The sequence below is a fragment of the Eptesicus fuscus genome, chromosome 16 (genome assembly GCF_027574615.1).
Source record: "Eptesicus fuscus isolate TK198812 chromosome 16, DD_ASM_mEF_20220401, whole genome shotgun sequence".
In the NCBI taxonomy this organism is placed as follows: Eukaryota; Metazoa; Chordata; class Mammalia; order Chiroptera; family Vespertilionidae; genus Eptesicus; species Eptesicus fuscus.
This window is the reverse complement of record NC_072488.1, coordinates 35,094,984-35,115,283: the sequence shown is the minus strand read 5'-3', so window position 1 is coordinate 35,115,283 and position 20,300 is coordinate 35,094,984. Positions and strand designations below refer to the sequence as shown.

Here is a 20,300-nt window from a genome sequence, read left to right as displayed (position 1 = left end):
TCTACACTTCACTTATAGAATTCAGTTCAGATGTCTCAACACCAAATTTAATAATTTATCAAAAAATTGTTTCAAGAATAAAATTTCTATTAATAACTCTATAACAAAACAAAGTGGAACCTTTACTAGAACAAAAATGTGAAATAATATACCTGTGAATATATTCTTGTACACCTGTATTCCTGATAGTATTATTTTATAGTATAATCACAGCAAGTATACAACTTTTCCAATTTTGTGTGTAAATATTCACTGAAATTTAACTGCATTTAAAGTCATTATTAAACAAAAAAGTCAAATAGCTTTATTATATGTTAAATGGCAATTTAGAATTTTATTTATAGCCTCAGGTAGTAAAAACTAAACCTAAAATAAAGTGTATTTTCAATGAACAGCCTGAATGAATATGTACTCTTGAAAAGTAATTATATTAGTGAGAAGAAGAGACTCTATGAAAAGATTTTAAATGCTAGGATTGATTATATCATTATGCACAAACTCCAAGGACTTGAGTCCTGGTTGGAGAAAGAGAAAGTAAATCTTTCTTATATCCTGATTCATCCAGGATGAAAACTAGTCATATTGTAAGGGGAAAAAAGTATTTGCTCCCAGAAGACATGAAAATAATCTGTAAGAAAGATAAATGTCAGCCTTTTTAGTAGCAGGGAAAACTATTAGGGCTAAATATACTCTAGAACCATCTCCTTCACAATGCTTCTAGTGACCTTTCCAAGATAAATTTTTAAAAACACAATAAATGATAATGGTATCAATTGTTAGTGGGCAAAAACATTTTATTGCCTAAAACAAACACAAGATTGAATGTAATACAGATCAGAAAATTTTTATTATTCAATGTAATTAAAGTTGTAAAAAATTAGCCTTTTTTCCTGTTTTCATATATTAGCACTCAATTTCTGAGGATTTCAAGACAATGCAGAATTTTAAAAACATTAATAATCCCTACTGTAACAAATAGTATATTTTGTAGTTCATTACTCTTACTCCTTCAGTTTTACTTTTTTAAAAAAATCCTCACCTGAGAATACGTTTATTGATTTTAGAGACGGAGAGAGAGAGAGAGCGCGAAAGAGCGAGAGAGAGCGAGAGCGAGAGAGTGAGAGAGTGAGAGAGAGAGTGAGAGAGCGAGAGAGCGAGAGAGCGAGAGAGCGAGAGAGAGAGAGAGAGAGAGAGAGAGAGAGAGGTTGGTTGCCTCTGTTATGTGCCCCAATCAGGGAGAGAACCAAAACTTAGGTATATACCCTGACCAGGAATTGAACCTGCAAACTTTTTGGTGTACAGGACAACTCTCAAACTGGGCCAGGCAATAAACATAGATTTTTAAATAAGATGAAAATAAAACATTTTTCATAATCTTAAAATCTAGGTGAAACAAACATTCTTGTGGCCCAATAATTTTGTAAAATGTAACCAGGTCACTAGACCAACATACTAGTGTACAACTTTAACAATTCTAGCAGCAAAACACCTGGAATAGCAATAAGGGTGTTCATTGGACTATAGAATAATTCCCATATAAGTAATTTTTAAAAAGTATTCTATAGTTCAACTGCAGGCAAACCTAAAAGATATCAAAGATCTTGTTTATCTCCACTTATTCCAGTGGAACCAGGTACAACTGGAACCTTACTAGTTTCAACAAAAACAGATTCAAAGGCAGCTTCCTGTTCATCCAAAGAATCAGCAGCTGTGGCTCCTTTAATTAGTGTTGTGTTGGTCAAAGGCTGTTGTTGCTTGGAAATTTTACTGGATTCCAGTGTTTTTCTACCTCTTCTTTTACCAAGGATTTTGACATAATTAGCAGGTATAAGTCCTGTTGTTTGACCATCAAGGCTAGCCAGCAGCCAACCACGCACTCTGGGTTGCTGTTCTGATGAAAGAAAGAAAAGACAGCCTTGTAATTGTAACATACTTTGGAGGTCCAACAAAAAAATAATAGTAAAATATTAAGTAAAAGCTGTGTTACGTGCAGGAGGCAGCCAATCAATGATTCTCTCTCATTAACGATGTTTCTATCTCTCTATTTCTCTCTCTTCCTCTCTGAAATCAATAAAAATATATTTAAAAGAAAAAGTATATATATTAAAAAAAGATATCTTATAAAGAAATCATTCTTTTGAAATTCAAAATAGTAAGATGTGATTTTCACTAGATGGAAAACATGAATATAATTGCTAGAGCCAAGATTTTGTGTATGAGGGGATGTGGCAGAGATTCAGCAAATTGGATCCAAAATTTTAAAATTATTTACACACTAGAGGCCTGGTGCACAAATTCATGCACGAGTGGGTCCCTCGGCCTGGCCGGCTATCGGGGTGGGCCACGGGTGGTCTGTGAGGTCTGAAAGGTTGGTGACCGCTGGGGTAAAGCTCCCATTTAATAGACAGCACGGGAAACAGCCAAAGTGGTTCCAAAGTCAGATAAACCTAGGTTCATTGTCCAGCTCCACCACATCTTAGTTTTGTGATTCTAGACAATTTACTCAAAATTCTGAGGCTTAGTTTTCTCATGTCTAAAACAGGGACAAGGTAGTAACAGTTCTCACTTTACAGCATTATTATTATAAGGGTTAAAGTAAAACATGTAAAATATAGTGCCTATACATAATAAGTAGTATTCTATAAATGACAAGAGATTATTATTATTACTAGTATGTTTACCAACATGTGACTTTTTGTAGCAAACCTGAATCCTCATAAACATACAAAGAATCTTTTTTGTAAATCAACAAAAATTCTGATTTTCATTACTGGAGATAGCTGAAGGAAAAAAGCCACTTTGTCTAGACCTGTTAAAAACTGTTGGTGACCTGGTTCAAATATTTCATGACAGTAATTCCTAAAATATTTATGTTGAAGTTTCTGAAGTAAACACTATTCAAGTAAAAAAAAAAAAAAAAAAGCAGTAACAGCCCCAGCATTCAAAGGAGGAAAGGGATACTTAAATGATGCTAGATAATTTCTTTGGTTTGTTATATTTATTACATTTAGTGTTTACCTCATGTTTTTGTGTAGTGATTAAGAGTCTGGACTTCAAGCGTTTGGGTTTAGAAGAGATTATATAAACAAGCTTTTTCCTTATCTCAGTTAAATATTATTAAAACCACTGTTTGGGCCATTTCTCCCCCACCACCCATATTTGAAAGTTCAAAATAGACACGAAAAGTGAACTCCTAGTAATTACTTCTGAGTTAACTAAGAATAACCAATATTTTGTTGCAGTTTTAATACATTTACAAATTCTAAAAATTCACAGATAATTTCAATTTATTCATATTTTGTTACCTTTGAGAGCTAAGTTGAGCATATCACCAGCACGGAAAGAAATTTCTTCTTCAGATAGGGCAGCAAAATCATATTCTGCTCTAGCAACTACATGGTCATCCTCACCACTTGCCCAGTTGGTGTTGCCTACAAACCAAATTAAGAATGAAAATTAGGTTAGTAAAACTTACAAAAGAAAGATGAAGATATTTTACTGGCTCTGGTTTGCAAGTTGCATAAATTTGTCAAGAAAAGCCACCCCTTAAAGTAAATTCTATAATTAACATGATGTAAAGTCAACAGTATGTTCACTAAGATATCTATTATGAGCTTTTCCCTTTTCTTCAAGCTCAAAATTCTAACTTCCTTACTTTAGGCCAAGGGTTAGCAAACTTTTTCTATAAAAGGCAAGACAGTAAGTAAATATTTTAGACTATGCAGGTAATGAGGCAAATTGAAGATATTGTACTTATTTAACGAAAGAAAAACTTTTCCATAAATTATTTGACAAAACTCAAAATGTAATAAAAATTGAATTCTTGCCCTCACTGGTTTGGCTCAGTGGATAGAGCATTGGCCTGTGGACTGAAAGGTCCCAGATTTGATTCTGGTCAAGGGCATGTACCTTGGTTGCGGGCACATCCCCAGTACGGGTGTGTGTAAGAGACAGCTGATTGATGTTTCTCTCTCATCGATGTTTCTAACTCTCTATCCCTCTCCCTTCCTCTATGTAAAAAAATAAATAAAAAAATATATAAATATATATGTATATATAAAATTGTTTTTTTTTTTTATAATACAGGTCTTCTACTGAAAAGACTGGGATTTTGGGGGTGGGATAATATTTTGGGGCTTAACTGTAGTGTTTTCTATCATCACATATCATGTGCAAATGTTCATTTGTTAATGCTCAGACATAAAAAGATTTGAGGTATTTCATCTTTGAAAATATTTTTTCATACAGACAGGTACTGACAAATCCTGATATTAATTCACTGAACTTGTGGTTTTAATTGAATATATCCATCTATAAGTAGACAGAGTAGAATTCTGTAAATTCTTCTTTTGTATTAATGTATGTCATGTCATTACATTAGAGACTAATTTACTTCCAAATGAAAATCACTTAGGTGGAGACTTCTCAAGTGCATAGTTCAATGGATTTAGAAATACAGAAATTTCCTTTTCACTTGCATGGAGATTCCAAAACACTGTATTCTTCCCTCCTTCATCTCTTGCTATTCAGACTTTGCTTCTTTCCCACTGGCTTCCTTGCTGTTCACATGACACGCCAGGCACACTACCACTTACATACCTTTGTTATTTCCTATGCGTCAAATAGCTGCAGGTCTTAGTCTCTTACCTCCTTAAGGGAAGCTTCCCTGACTGGTGTAGCACTGTAACCTCACTTTCTAACCCTGGTTCTGCAACTCTCTTATTTTTCTTCCTATCGCACTATCGCTCTGACTTTCACAGGCGACCCTTGAACAATGCAAGGGTTAGGAGTGCTGACCCCGTGCAGTCCAAAGTCCATGTAAATCTTTGACTCTATAGTCCGTCCCTTGTATCTGTGGATTTGACTAACAATAAATGAAAAGTAGTATTTTTCATCAATTGTTGAGAATGCGAAAATACTGTTTTCGATCCATGGCTGGTTGAATCCATGGATTCAAATCCTGAAGATACAAAGGGCTGATTGTATTTATTGAAAAAAAAACCCAGCATATAAGTGGACCCCGAAGTTCAAACACTTGAGACAGACCGATCTCTTTAAAACATTGTTTATAAGTCTGCTTAAAAAACCACACACAAAAAAACACATCCTTTCCTTACTAAATGAAGATTAAGAGCGTCCATTATTAGCCTTCAACCTTATTATCCTTTTGTTCGATGCTACTAGAGGCCTGATGCATGAAAATTCATGTACTATGGGGGGGGGGGCTCTCAACCCAGCCTGTGCCCTCTCACGGTCCAGGACCCCTCATGGGATGTCCACCTGCTGGCTTAGGCCACTCCCCGGGGGATCGGGCCTACACTGGCAGTCAGACATCCCTCTGGCAGCCCAGGAGGAGGCAGGAGAGGCTCCTGCCACTGCCGTGGCACTTGCAGCCATCAGCCCAGCTTGTGGCGGAGCGGAGCTCCCCCTGTGGGAGCACACTGACCACCAGGGGGCAGCTCCTGTGTTGAGCATCTGCCCTGGTGGTCAGTACATGTCATAGCAACCAGTCGTTCCGCCATTAGGGTCAATCTGCATATCACCCTTTTATTATATAGAATAGGAAAGCTGCTGAATATCATATTCCCTGCCAATGTACTTTTGTTCAAGCTGTTTCATCTGCTTGACAGTCTCTCTTTTTTTCTTTATTGTTGAAAGTATTACATGTCCTCTCTTTCCCCCAATTGACCACCTCCAACCTGCCCCTGCCCCCCATCCCAGGCCTTCAGCACCCTACTGTCTATTTCCATGGGTTATGCATATATGCATACAAGGTCTTTGATTATCTCCCACCCACTCATCCTCCCCTGCCTTCCCTCTGAGATTCCACACTCTGTTCCATGCTTCCATCTCTCTGGATCCACTCTGTTCATCAGTTTATTTTGTTCCTTAGATTCCACAAATGAGTGCGATCATGTGTTACTTGTCTTTCTCTGACTGACTTATTTCATTTAACATGATATTCTCCAGGTCCCTCCTGAAGTCTCAAAGGGTAAGATATCCTTCTTTTTTACTGCTGCATAGGATTCCATGGTATAAATGTACCACAGCTTTTTTATTCATTCATCTGCTGATGGGCACTTGGGCTGTTTCCAGATCTTAGCTATGGTAAATTGTGCTGCTATGAACATAGGGATGCATACATTCTTTCTAATTGGTGCTTTGGGTTTCTTAGGATATATTCCTATAAGTGGGATCACTGGGTCAAATGGCAAATTCATATTTAATTTTTTGAGGAAACTCCATACTGTTTTCCATGATGGTTGCACCAGTCTGCGTTCCCACCAGCAGTGTACTAGGGTTCCCTTTTCTCCACATCCTCTCCAGCACTTGTCATTTGTTGATGGTAGCCATTCTGACAGGTGTGAGGTGATACCTCATTGATGTTTCATTTGCATCTCTGATGATCAGTGGGTTTGAGCATTTTTTCATATGTCTCTTGGCCTGTATGTCCTCTTTGGAGAAGTGTCTCTTTAGGTTCTTTGCCCATTTTTTAATTGGTTTGTCTTCCTTTTGTTAAGTTGTCTGAGTTCCTTATATATTTTGAATATTAACCCTTTATCAGATGTACCATTGCCAAATATGTTTTCCCCTACAGTGGGCTCCTTTTTCATTTTATTGATGGTTTCTTTTGCTGTGCAGAAGCTTTTTATTTTTATGTAGTCCCATTTGTTTATTTTCTCCCTAGTTTCCTTTGCCTTACAGTAGTCGGCAAAATTAGTCAACAGAGCCAAATATCAACAGTACAACGATTGAAATTTCTTTTGAGAGCCAAATTTTTTAAACTTAAACTTCTTCTAACGCCACTTCTTCAAAGTAGACTTACCCAGGCCGTGGTATTTTGTGGAAGAGCCACACTCAAGGGGCCAAAGAGCCGCATGTGGCTCGCGAGCTGCAGTTTGCTGACCACGGCCTTAGGAGATTTATCTGTAAACAGACTGCTACAAGAGATGTCTAAGATTTTGCTGCCTATAGTTTCTTCTAGAATTTTTATGGTTTCATGACTTAAGTCTTTTACCCATTTTGAGTTTATTCTTGTGTATGATGTAAGTTGGTGGTCTAGTTTCATTTTTTTCCATGTATCTGTTCAATTTTCTCAACACTATTTATTGAAGAGACTGTTGACTCCAATGAATGCTCTTGCCTCCTTTGTCAAATATTAATTGAGCATAATGGCTTGGGTCAATTTCTGGGTTCTCTGTTCTGTTCCATGGGTCTATGTGCCTTTCACAGTCTGTTTTTCCCTACTTAACTGATGAAATGTTACCTGTCCTTCAAAAATCTAACTTAAATGCTACTTCTTGGATACTAATAGCTGCCCCCAAAGAACTAACTTTGCTTTTCTAAATTGAGATAGCATTCAGTACCAGTTGGTGGAGAAGGAACTTAACAAACAGGCCTGGTTTTGTTTCTAGTCCTATTTTATTAAAGATGTGACCTTGGGCAAGTGACTTCTTTGAACTTTAGTTTTGTCCCTTGTAAAATGAAGGTAATTCCCATCTCTTAGGGTTACTATAAAAATTAAGTGAGATAAAATACACAAAATACTCAGTAGTGTCTTTCATATAAAAAAGACTCAATAAACCCTAACTTTCCCCAATTGTCCTATTCCTTACCACACTCTGTCTCATCACAGTTACCTGTATATGTATTTTACTCATCTCCCTGCCAATTAACTTTTAGAAAAAAGGGAATTATGTTCTATGTATACCCCATAGCATCAATTCAGTACCTTGTAAATAGTAGTTAGGTAATGTATACGCTTATACTGAATGAACAATGAATAAATCAACAAGCCTGTTTTTGCTATATATTTCTTTTCCAGTTCTGAACTAAAAATATAACTGATCAAAAATATTAAATACAAATAAATATAAAGAATGTTAATTTAACAAATCTATTCTTGAAATTTGAGGTTGTTATGTGGTTTCAGAACCTATTCTCTTACTCTTACCTGTTATTTCATCACTGTGGGTAGATAGCAGTTTCCAGATGAGGTAAGGACCACCAAGGATAACAGCAAAGAACAAGAATATTGGCCAAGATTTTGCTGAGTTAGCCGCTATGTCATCAGCACCAAGGCAAGCCACAGTTCTTTCACTTTCTGACCATAGGTCCTCATTCTCGGAGCCTCTTCTTAAACCTATCATGTGCTGTAACCGTCTGTAAAGATACCGTATAGTCCTAACTAATGCAAAAGCTGAAAAAACCTTTGTGAAGTGTATTTTTAATCGGGAAAAATGATTCGCTACATCCAATACAGCCCTAAAACTGTTATACACAGCTGAAAAGGTAGCATCCATCATCATACTGACAGAGGCAAATGCATGTACAATACTTTCGATGGACTGAAATGCACCTCTGCTGCTTTCTTCAGCTTGCTGAACAAATCTACTAGGCGGAAGATCATCTACACGGAGGCGGTTATAGTTTAACCCATTATATCCATAACTATAAGGGCTATAGCTTCCATAAAACGAATTTCCATAGGCACCATATCCTGAAGAAAATGAGCTGTAAGCAGGTCTGAAAGTGTTCACACTGCTACTTCCTGTCTGGTGTGATGGCCTTGGAAGAATAGGTGGGGGCACTCTGGTAAGTGCTGGTTGTCCAGGTCTTGTCAATAAAGTAGGACCCAAATCAGCAGATCTAAAACAAACAAACAAAATTTAAAATAGTAACTTAAACACAATAGGTTCAATTCAAATGAACTATTAAACACCTCCGATATCTAGTGTTATGAGAGTCTACTGAAGATATGTTAAGAGTAAGGAATAGCCTTAACTGGTCTGGCTCAATGGATAGAGTGTCGGCCTGCGGATTGAAAGGTCCCAGGTTCGATTCCGGTCAAGGGCATGTACCTTGGTTGCGGGCACATCTCCAGTAAGAGGTGTGCAAGAGGCAGCTGATTGACGTCTCTCTCTCATTGATGTTTCTAGCTCTCTATCCCTCTTCCTCTCTGTAAAAAATCAATAAGATATGTTTTAAAATATGTTATCAAAATAAAAAAAAAAGAGTAAGGAATAGTCTCTAATATCCAGTTGCTTAGAATCTGTGTTAAGACAAAATGCATAAGATAAAATAGCTGAATAACTCTATTTTCTTGTTCATTTATGTTGCCATTATTTGTACTATCTTTAATCTGTACTTTCTTTTTAAGACGCTTGTCTATTTTCTCCGGGTTGGTTGCTAGATATTGTCCATACTTGTACCTAAATGACACTATCATAATTACTATAGTTTTATAATAGACTTAAATGTCCAATAAAACAAGTCCTCCCACAATGTTCTTTATCTTCAAGAGTGTCTTGGCTCACCCTGGCCGGTATGGCTCAGTTGGTTGGAGTGTTGTCCAATGCACTGAAGGGTGGAGGGTTCAATTCCTGGTCGGGTATGTATGAGAGGCAACCAATCAAGCTTCTCTCTCACATCTATGTTTCTTTCTCTCTCACCCTCTCCCTTCCTCTCTCTAGAATCAATGAAAAACATATCTTTAGGTGAGGATTAAAAAAAAAAAAGTGTGTCTTGGCTATTTAATCCTTTTAATTTCCATGTATACTTTGAATCAGAACTTGAAGTTCTGTATCCCACTCCCCCCACCCCAAACCATACTGAGATTCTGTTTGGGATTACACTGAATCTATAGGTAAATAATTTGAGGTCATCAATGTCTTTATAATATTAAGAGTTTCAACCCACTAATACAATATATGTTCCATTTATTTAGCTTTTTTTAATATTTAAAAAAATATTTTTATTGATTTCAGAGAGGAAGGAAGAGGGGAGAGAGAGACAGAAGCATCAATGATGAGAATCATTGACTGGCTGCCTCCTGCAAGCCCCCTACTGGAGATCCAGCCCGCAACCTGGGCATGTGCCCTTGACTGGAATTGAACCCGGGACCCTTCAGTCCTTAGGCCAACGCTCTATCTACTGAGCCAAACCAACCAAGGCTATTTAGGTCTTTTAAATATTTTTCTCAAAAGTGGTTTTTAAAAATAACTTTATGGACTCTCTCAGTAATGTTTTATAGCTTATTATATGGAGGTCTTCCTTCAGGTTTATTCCTATTTATTTTTTGGTACATGATGTCTTTCTAAAATTTCACTTGGTTACTGTTATGCAGAAATAACTGATTTAAAAAAATAATGGTCCTTGTATCCAGCAACCTTGTTTTGGATTTTTCTCTTGGATTTTCTAGATTCTTAAGATTTGCAGTTATAGTGTATGTTAATATTGATAGGCTTATTACTTCTTTTTCAATTCTTACAGTTTTGCTTATTAAGGTTTTGCATCTAGAACATGCAGTATAATCTTGACTAGTGATAATAACAGGCATCCTTGTCTCATTCCTGATCTCAAAGGAAAGTTTTCAACAGGTCACCATTATATATTATGCTTGCTATAGGTTTGTTGTAAATTTAATAGTTTCTTTTCTATTTGTTAAAAGTTTTGACCACTAAAAAAACATTGAACTTTATCGAATAATTTCTCAGCATCTATCAAGATGATTATGATTTTTCTCCTTTATTCTCTTAACTAGAGGCCCGGTGCACAGGATTTGTGCACTGGTGGGGGGCATGGCCTGTGGGGATCGGCCCGCTGTGGGAGCACCGCTCAACCTGGTCAGCCGAGTGGCTGCAGCGGGAGCAACCGCTCATCCAGTTCAGCCGACCGGATGTGGACCCACCCTCTGAGCAGCTGCTCCTGCTGCAGAGAGCAGCCGCTCATCCCAGTCAGCCGAGTGGTGTTCCCACTGTGGGTGCACACTGACCATCAGGGGGGCAGCTCCTGCATTGAGCATCTGCCCCCTAGTGGTTAGTGCGCATCTTAGTGACTGGTCGACCGGTCATTTTGGTGGTTCCACTGTTTGAGCGCTGGGCTTTTATTATATAGGATACGAGAGGCCTGGTGCACGAAAATCGTGCACTTGGCGGGAGGGGGGCCTTCAGCCCAGCCTGTGCCCTCTCACAGTCTGGGAACCCTTGGGGGATGTCCGACTGACGGCTTAGGCCCACTCCCCATCAGTTGGACATCCTTAGTGCTGCCGGGAGGCGGGAGAGGCTCCTGCCACCACCGCTGCACTCACCAGCCGTGAGCCTGGCTTCTGGCTGAGCGGCGCTCCCCTTGTGGGAGTGCACTGACGACTAGGAGGCAGCTCCTGTGTTGAGCGTCTGCCCCCTGATGGTCAGTGCGCCTCATAGTGACCGGTTGTTAGGCCATTCGGTCTATTTGCATATTAGCCTTTTATTATATAGGATGATAAAATACATTAATTCTCAAATGTTAAAGCCAACCTACATTCCTGAAGTAAAACTAAATAGCCATGATATACTCCTGACTTGTTTTGCCAGTATTTTGTTGAAGACATTTTTCTATCTACTTTCATAAGAGAATGCCCTAATTTGTTTTTATTGTCTTTATCAAGTTTGGGTATCAAGGTTAAACTGGTCTCTTATAAAGAATTGAGAAGTATTTCCTTTTTTTCTATAATAGTTTGTATATTTATTTCTTCTTTAAAAATTTGTAAAATTTACCAGTAAATTCATATGGGCCTGCCTAGAATTCTCTTAGTAGAAAGGATTTTAATTATGAATTCTATTTCTTTAGTAGTATGCTACTTAAAGTATGTTCTGTAGACCAGTGCTAGTTTATGAACCATTTGTACCAATCTATTAAAAGTACAGAAAATGAGGTTAAGTGTTTAAGTGATTTGACACTGCTATAGTATTTTTACTGTATTTTACAAATGTACTGGCATTAACACAAATATTTTGAGAAGCACTGCTTTAATAAGCATGTTCCCCCAAAAGTATACACACTTTAAGAGCTAATAGCTCAATTTTGAAAATGAAATGTATTTTAATAAACACGGCTTTTATAATTATTCAAAGTGTATGTATATGTTTTTTGGGATACCCTAGAGTTACATAGCTGTTCATTTTTTTTCTATTTGTAAATTATACCTTACTTCATCCCCTAAATCTCTTCCTTTCCTTTCTGTATGTTCTGTCCTTTTGTCACTTTGTGCTTCATCTGGATATTTTCCTCCCCAATCATCCTGTAACCACTGCTATTCAAAAAGCCAATCTACCAGATAAGGAGCTTGCACCATAATGTAAATCAACACATCCCTTCTTCACAGATAAAGTTTTGTTATCAAGAAAATACCAGTTTAACAAAATAGTGTGCTCAGTGTCAATTTTTTTAAACAAAAATTACATTAAGGTTCACATGTTGCATTTGGTTGTCTCCTTCTCTCTTCTAAACTAGAAAAACCCCTTTTAAAAAAATGTCCCTAACTTTTTGAAGAGTCCAGCCAGTTTTCTTCTAGAATGCCCTACATTCTAGATATTTTCTCTAAAAATGTTGTTTAAATATACCTCTATCCTCTATATTTCCAGTTAAACTAAAGACTGCTTCTAAATATTTGATTAGAATCAGTTAAGCCCAGCTGGTGTGGCTCAGTGGTTGAGCATCAACCTATGAACCAGGAAGTCACGGTTCGATTCCCGGTCAGGACACATGACTAGGTTGCAGGCTCAATCCCTAGTGTGGGGCATGCAGGATGCAGCCAATCAATGGTTCTCTCTCATCATTGTTGTTCCTATCTCTTTCTCCCTCTCCCTTCCTCTCTGAAATTAATAAATCCTATCTAATAAAAGAGTAATATGCAAATTGACTGTCACTCCAACACACAAAATGGCTGCCCCCTTGTGGACACAAGATGGCCGCCACAAGATGGCCAGCAGGGGAGGGCAGTTGGGAGGGACCAGGCCTGCAAGGGAGGGCAGTTGGGGGCATTCAAACCTGCAGGGGAGGGCAGTTAGGGGTGACCAGGCCAGCAGAGGAGGGAAGTTGGGGGCGACTGGGCCTCCAGGGAAGGGCAGTTGGGGGAAAACAGGCTGGCAGGGGAGGGCAGTTAGGTGTCGATCAGGTTGGCAGGGGAGTGGTTAGGGGGTGATCAGGCTGGCAGGCAGAAGCGGTTAGGGGCAATCAGGAAGGCAGGCAGGAGAGCAGTTTGGAGCCAGCAGTCCTGGATTGTGAGAGGGATGTCCGACTGCCCGTTTAGGCCCGATCCTACCAGGATGGGGCCTAAACGGGCAGTCGGACATCCCTCGAGGGGTCCCAGATTGGAGAGGGTGCAGGCTGGTCTGAGGGACACCCCCCATGTATGAATTTCGTGCACCAGGCCATATATATATATATAAAAGAATCTTAACATTTTGGCAAGAATAATTTATTTAATTAAAGTTTATATATCATAAAAAATTAAATAAAACTTTAAAAAAGGTCAGCAGATTGCCAAATAGTATAGTATATTCAGGTTTTGATAAAGCAGCTAGCTCTAAAGTAGAAACAATAACAGATAAAACAGAGAACAAACAGACAAATCTAGATTTATGGAACTGAAACTAAACAGAAATGTAAAATGATGAGGGGGTGAAGCTATGGACCTACCAATTCTGGATCTAGAATCAGGCAATGACAGGCAGGGCTTAGGTTTCCAGGAAATAACAAAAACTAAAAGTGCTCCACTCAAATGAAGTTAGTCTGGGGGCTGGGAAGTGCCATCTTGGCTCCTAAAAAGGGATTGTATGAATAGGGGAGAACTCTGATAAAGCCGCAAGCCCAGGAAATGAAACAAGTTATCTAGTGACTCAGTGACTTAATACTTGATATCCTTAATCTAAGCCACCATTTTTTAAACCCAATTTTTATGTGAGAGGGGTACTGAGGGAGTAGGTAGAGGCAATAGGAAACCTACTAGACAGATAGAGGTGAATGTAGAAGGGAAAGGAGAGAAAACAGAAATAAAAAATTCCTACTTGAAATGAACATGTTAAGAGTACCACACATGAAAGAAAAACACTAAGAAATCAAGTTAACAAAAATAAAAAATTAGAATGAAAATTCATTCAAGGAAAAACTAATTTTATACAACAGCTCAATAAATATTCCAAATATGTTTAAATCAGAGATAATGAAGCAATAACATTTTTAAAATAAAAATTGAAATGAAGTAAAAATATGTAAATATGAAAAAAATTTCAGTACAAATCTTACACATGATGCCCACAACCATAGTGATTATCTTGCAATTATGAGGCAAGAAAAAAAAAAAAAGCAACACAAAAAAACTAAGGAACAGAATGGAAATACAGAACTTGGGGAATTCCACTTCACATAACGGCATTCTAGGTAATCAGACTAGCCCTTACACTGAAAACAACTAGAAAAGCTAGAAAAAGTATAAAATTGTCTGTTTAATGCATGAGAGAACAAGGCACTGAGGAATTATGGAGCCAAAACCTAGAGAGACCATTTTGAGATATTTCTCAAGGGGCAAGGGCCAATTCTGGAAGAGATGGCTGATAGGATAAGAAGCTGAGCAGTGGTTTTAATAGATTCCTTGGGCTAATGTAACCCCTCACCCTTAAACTGGGACCTTAAAGGGCCATAAGCTAGGAGAAAGGGTAAGAAGGTTTACAGGAAATAGACTAGTCCTGGGAGGAACTAAAACCACAGTTAGAAATAAACTCAATTCTTAATTGGATTCAAATGATTCTAAATTGCAAGTGGCCCCAGGTGCCTGTCAAAAGTAAAACTCACCAGAGGAAGATATCATCTTAGGCCACAAATAGTTTTAAAAAATATATATATATTATTGATTTTTTACAGAAAGAAAGGGAGAGGGATAGAGAGTTAGAAACATCGATGAGAGAGAAACATCGATCAGCTGCCTCCTGCACATCCCCTACTGGGGATGTGCCTGCAACCAAGGTACATGCCCTTGGTCGGAATCAAACCCGGGACCCTTCAGTCCTCAGGCTGACGCTCTATCCACTGAGCCAAACCGGTTAGGGCTGAAAATTTACTTTTTGAGGTGGACTTGGGTTCCAGGGAAAACTAGCATTGGCTAATCAGGTATTCTTTAAAATATTTTGCTTATGGCAGAAAAATGTCCTAAAGGGCTTAGATTTCAGAATTCAAATGTTAAGGATTCTTTTAATTTGTTCTTTTTCTGTAACCCTTTCCTGAAGCAATTAATACCAACAACTGACTAGGGGAGGACTAAGGAATACAAAGAACTAGAAAACGAGTAAAACTCCAATCAATCAATCAAATAAACAAACAAATTTCCCATCTGTTAGCATAGCAGAGGAGTGTTCTGCCCTGTGTAATCTCCTTGGGGACTAAAAGTAAATATTTATTTAAAGGGAAACCATAAGAATATATAAAAACATTTGAATGATAAATTCATTAACAAGAAAAACACACAAGTATATTTCATGTTAAAACTTGATGTGATTATGTACATATGCTTTTATGTTTCATCAACTACTCTTAAACAATAGAATGAATGAGCATCTGATTTACACATACAAAATTATAGTATTTAATAGTTGGGTATTGGTTCTTAATTTGCTGAACTATAAATGAAAGACACAAATTAGCAAAACATGCTTCAAGAAACTACTTAAATAGTGAAACAAATATATTCCAATTAATTTTCATTTAACTTGATTTTAGAGCAAACTCTTTGTTAGGGTAAAGTTAATTCTGTTTTGTTTCATCTAATACAACAGAGAGCTACTCTCTCTCTCCTTTTAATGTGTTTTTTTTTTTTTTTTAAGAGAGAGAGGAAGGGAGAGGGAGAGAGAGAAACATCTATGACCAGAGAGAAATCACTGATTGGTTGCTTCCTGCACGCACTCTACTGGGGATGGAGCCCACAACCCAAAAAGCAAATGTTATACTTAATTGTGAGACTTGAGAAATATTCCAATGAAAGTCGGATCAATACAAGAATGTTGGCTAGGCTTATTTGTAAATGATAAGATTGTCAAAATGGAACACAAGAAAATTAAAACCAAATAATAAAAATAAACTAAGTCTGAATTATGCTGGATATATCTTTATTTTACAAAACAAAAAAGGATAGAGCCTGGCCAGCATGGCTCAGTGATTGAGCATTGACCTATGAACCAGGAGGTCATGGTTCAATTCCCAGTCAGGGTACATGCCTGGGTTGCAGGCTCGATCCCCAGTGTAGGGCACACAGGAGGCAGCAGATCAATGATTCTCTCTCATCATTGATGTTTCTATCTCTCTCTCCCTTCCTCTCTGAAATCAATAAAAATATATTTTAAAAAATAAAAATGGGAAAGGACTTCATGGAGACAATACAAAATATTTAAGACAAAGTCAAAATTCTCACCAACTGTACTTTATACAATATTCACAGATGGAAAGACTTACTTGATCATTAAATAAAAGTTCCAATAAAATATAAAGTTCAAATAAAAATCCCAGTAAGTCTTTCAAAAAAGGCTAATTGTAATAAAGGCAAATTTTGAAGAATAGCAATATGTGAAGGCTCTTGACATACCAAATATCAAAACTTATTATAAAGACAGTGTGATGCTAGCACAAGAATAGACAGACAAACAGAATGTATCAGAAAGTACCCCAAACAGAACCACACATTTAGGAAAACTTGATATGACATAGATAGAATTATAAACTAATATGGAATAGATGAATAAATGGTACTGAGACAACTAATCCACATGGAAAGAAATTAGATTCCCTATTTCACATGGATTTTGTACAACAAACTCAGTATCAGGTGGATTAGACATACATGTGAAAAGAAGAACATTTAAAAGGAAAATTTTCCTGATTTGAAGAGAAAGAATTTCTTAACCAAGATACAAAAAGCACAAAAAATATGAACATTTTGGCTATTTTAAAATTAAAAGTTCCTGTAAAACATAAATGAACACGAATATAAAGAAAATAAGCAATAGGCTGAAAGATATTAAAAACAAAGAAAACAGGATTAGTATGAACAATAAATTACTACTACAAATTGAATAGCAAAGATAAAGCCAAAAGAAAATCAACAGAAAAAACTCAAATGGTTAATAAGCTTTCAAAAAAATGCTCAATCTTAACTACTAATCAGAGAAATGTAAAGGTGAAATAGCATTTCACATCTATTAGACTGGCAAATATAGTACAAAAAAATAACATCATTGAGAGGGACCAAATTTTGCTACCCAAAATAAGCCTTTTGGGATATTGATTTTAAGCAGGTAATTAAGGACAAAAGACAGAAAGAAACACTGACCTTCCCCTGATTGGCTAAAAAGAATTTTGATAGAGGATCTGCTCCAGCAAGGAAGGTATCATCATAGATACTTAGAGTTTAATATAAACTACTGTGTGTGACAGCCACGAAGGAACCTAGCAAGACCCAGTTATTCAAACTCCTCTCAGTATTCTATTGTTAAAGATGGCCCAGTAAACATTTATTTACCAAACATTTGCTTCTCCATCTCCATGTGAATTGCTTTCCTGCCCTTTAAAGTCCCAAACCACACCCCCCACCACTTCTCCTTAGTCCAAAATGGCATATAAACTGCCCAATGTTTCTTTGGGTCTCATATTCTTATGGCACCCCCACATGTACACCTGTCATAAATTTTGTACATTTTCTGCTATTAATGTCTCTGTTAATTGGATCATTGGCCCAGCTAGAAGAACTTAAAAAGGTCAGAAGAAAGTTATTTTTTTACACCCCCACAGTATCAAGTGCTGGAAAGAATGTAGAAAAACAGAAAACCTTGCTAGTGAAAAGTAAAAACTAATATATAACCACTTTGGGAAACAACTTGGCAATAGTACTTGAAGATAAACACCCTTCCAAGCAATTCAAGATAAACTTACACATTAGAAAACCCGTTGCATATGTGGAAAAGGAGAAAGGCACAAGAATGTTCATTGCAGCAGTTTTTAGTATGTACCAACTAATACTTTAAAATCTACAACAGAGCAAATAAAGTTTGTTTTTATATAACAGACTACCCTACAGTGATTAAAATGAGCTACAGTATATGTACGACCAAGATAAACTCAAAATAAATAATATCTATACTAATAAAAGGGTAATATGCTCATTAGACCAGGAGACCTTCCAGACATCCGTCCGGACAAAGCCATGGTGGTGGGGCCGAGGCAGAAGCAGGTAGGGGCAATCAGGCCGGCGGGGGGGGAGGGGGGGGAGGCAGTTGGGGGCGATCAGGCCAGCAGGCACAGTGGTTAGTGGCAATCAGGTAGGCAAGCAGGTGAGCGGTTAGGAGCCAGCGGTCCCGATTGCAAGAGGGATGTCCGACTGCAGTCGGACAACCCCTGAGAGGTCTCAGATTGGAGAGGGTGAAGGCTGGGCCGAGGGACACCCCTTCCTCCCTCCCCCGTGCATGAATTTTGTGCACCGGGCCACTAGTTTATATGTAATACTAGAGGCCTGATGCACCAATTTGTGCACCAGTGGGGTTCCTCAGCCTGTGGGATCGGGCCAAAATCAACTCTCCAACATCCCCCAAGGGGTCCCGGATTGCCAGAGGGCACAGGCCAGGCCAAGGGACCTCACTGATGCACAATCAGGGCCAGGGAGGGACGCAGGAGGTTGGCCAGCCAGGGAGGGACCACGGGAGGGCTCCAGGGCATGTCCGGCCTATCTCACTCAGCAAGCTAACCTACTGGTTGGAGCGTCTGCCCCCTGCTGGTCAGTGCACGTCATAGCGAGCGGTTGAGCGGCCTTAGCATATCATTAGCCTATTACACGTTGATTGGTTGAATGGCTGACTGGACACTTAGCATATTAGGCTTTTATTTTATAGAATTAACTGGAAACACATTTTGGAAAATGATAGTTTGAAAAATATGTATACACATAAAGCTAAGTAGTGAAATATAAGATAAAGTATAAAAGCTATTGGGTACACTAAACACCAAATAGGGACAGTAGTTACTACAGGAAACAGAATGGGAGGGTTTATCTGTTTCTCTAATTTTAATTTTTTTTAGAACCTGAGGCAAATCTCGCAAAATATTATTTTTTAAAGCTGGGCGTGAATGCATACACACGTATTCACTATCTTACTCTCCACAAGTCTCTACATATTTAAAATAATTCACAATGAAAAAAGAGTGGGAAATGGTTAATTTTACATAAACAGAACTTTAACAGATGCAAGAATAAAACCTCTCTGTTCCAAAGAACAGTCCAAATGTTTAGTAAGTCAAATTACTCATTAAAAAAGGTAGTAGAAAGTGTCACCCCAGCTTAACAGCGTAATGAAAGCTTATTACTTAAGTATCTATCATTAAGTAGCTGTTGCATTCAAGCATCATGCCGTTTAAATAAATTATTACAAGAGTTTAAGCATAGGAGAAATACTTTCCAGTATGTTGGGGATTTTTATGTATTAGGTTATGTGACATTCCAGTTTCATCATCGGAACTAGGATGTCCAAATCCGCAAACATAGAAGGCTGTGAAACTCTCTCTCTCATACTATTTTAACCTTTTTTGCGTTGTAAATCCATTCAATACTTATTAAACACACACACACACACACACACACAAAAACCAAAAGCCACAGGCCTTAAAAAAACCACACATTATTTTGCGCATAAAGGCCATCCATAGGCCTTAGAGTTAGAACTCCCGCTTTAAAGTCGCTTCTCCCAATCTCTGCACGACCCACTGCAGAGTGATTCTGGAAAACAACGCCAAGTGTGTACCAGGCTGAGGTCCCAGTTGCGCAAAAGGGACCTTCTGGGCTTCCTCCAACTACCCGAGAGGCTGCTCAAAGCTTTGGAGAGACTTTGCTCCCCTTCCGGCCGGGGCTGGGCCAACGTCACGCTCCCCCGCTACAGATGGAAAGGCCACCGCTTTACAGGGGGTCCAGCGGTGCCGTCCCGGCGTCCCGCAACCAGAAAGGGGCAGGAAGCCGCCCCCTCTACTCCACGCCCCGGGACCCAGAAAAGCAGTTCCCTGGAGGGCGTCACGCCAACAGTCAACGGGTCAGAAACTGCGGCCAGACAACGAAGCCGCCCCCAGGACCCCCTCCCCGACCCCACTTCCAGGCCTGGGGCTGGGTGAGAGGGGGAGGGGAACCTCGCCCCCACAACGGCCCCAACCGCCTCCGGACAAGGCCCCGCTCCGGCCCACGAAACTCGCGGCCTGAAGTATCCCACACTCACTGGAAAGCGGAGCCGGGTCCTGTCCCCGGCCCGGCCCCCGGAATCCGGCGAGTCTCCCAGGGCTTCGGGGGAGGCGGCGGCTGAGACGCCATCTCCTCCGCCTGCGCAGCGCTCCGGGGCGGCTGAGCGCTGGGACTCCGGCCCGGGCGCACCCACAGCTCGCGCACCAGGCACGATGGGCAGAGCGCCGAGCCCTCCACCCCGCCCACCTGTGCGGCCAGCACGTGGCGTGCGGGGCTTTGC

General features: G+C 39.0%; 1 protein-coding gene across 2 annotated transcripts; it reads right to left on the bottom strand.

Moving 5' to 3' along the window:
* Nucleotides 1–828: 828 nt before the first annotated feature.
* Nucleotides 829–20,207, bottom strand: PEX13 (peroxisomal biogenesis factor 13). 2 transcript variants are annotated; one of them, XM_054728177.1, is made up of 5 exons: nucleotides 20,058–20,121; nucleotides 8,862–8,959; nucleotides 7,955–8,649; nucleotides 3,306–3,431; nucleotides 829–1,891 (listed from the first exon to the last, which is right to left on the bottom strand). In XM_054728177.1, exons 2-5 carry the CDS (start codon nucleotides 8,876–8,878, stop codon nucleotides 1,593–1,595), a joined length of 1,137 nt encoding a protein of 378 aa, XP_054584152.1. In that variant the 5' UTR covers nucleotides 8,879–8,959; nucleotides 20,058–20,121; the 3' UTR covers nucleotides 829–1,592. The 2 variants fall into 2 exon arrangements, with proteins under 2 accessions (XP_054584152.1, XP_008160318.1); XM_008162096.3 differs by lacking the exon at nucleotides 8,862–8,959 and having other exon boundaries at nucleotides 20,058–20,207.
* Nucleotides 20,208–20,300: the final 93 nt, after the last annotated feature.

Coding starts and splice junctions, on each gene's coding strand:
- PEX13 (XM_008162096.3), bottom strand. CDS start 20,149: ATGGCGTCTCAGCCGCCGCCTCCCCCGAAGCCCTGGGAGACTCGCCGG. Junction 8,650..20,057: donor GGACCCGGCTCCGCTTTCCA/GTGAGTGTGGGA, acceptor TGTTTGTTTTAG/ATCTGCTGATTTGGGTCCTA. Junction 3,432..7,954: donor CCACAGTGATGAAATAACAG/GTAAGAGTAAGA, acceptor TTTGGTTTGTAG/GCAACACCAACTGGGCAAGT.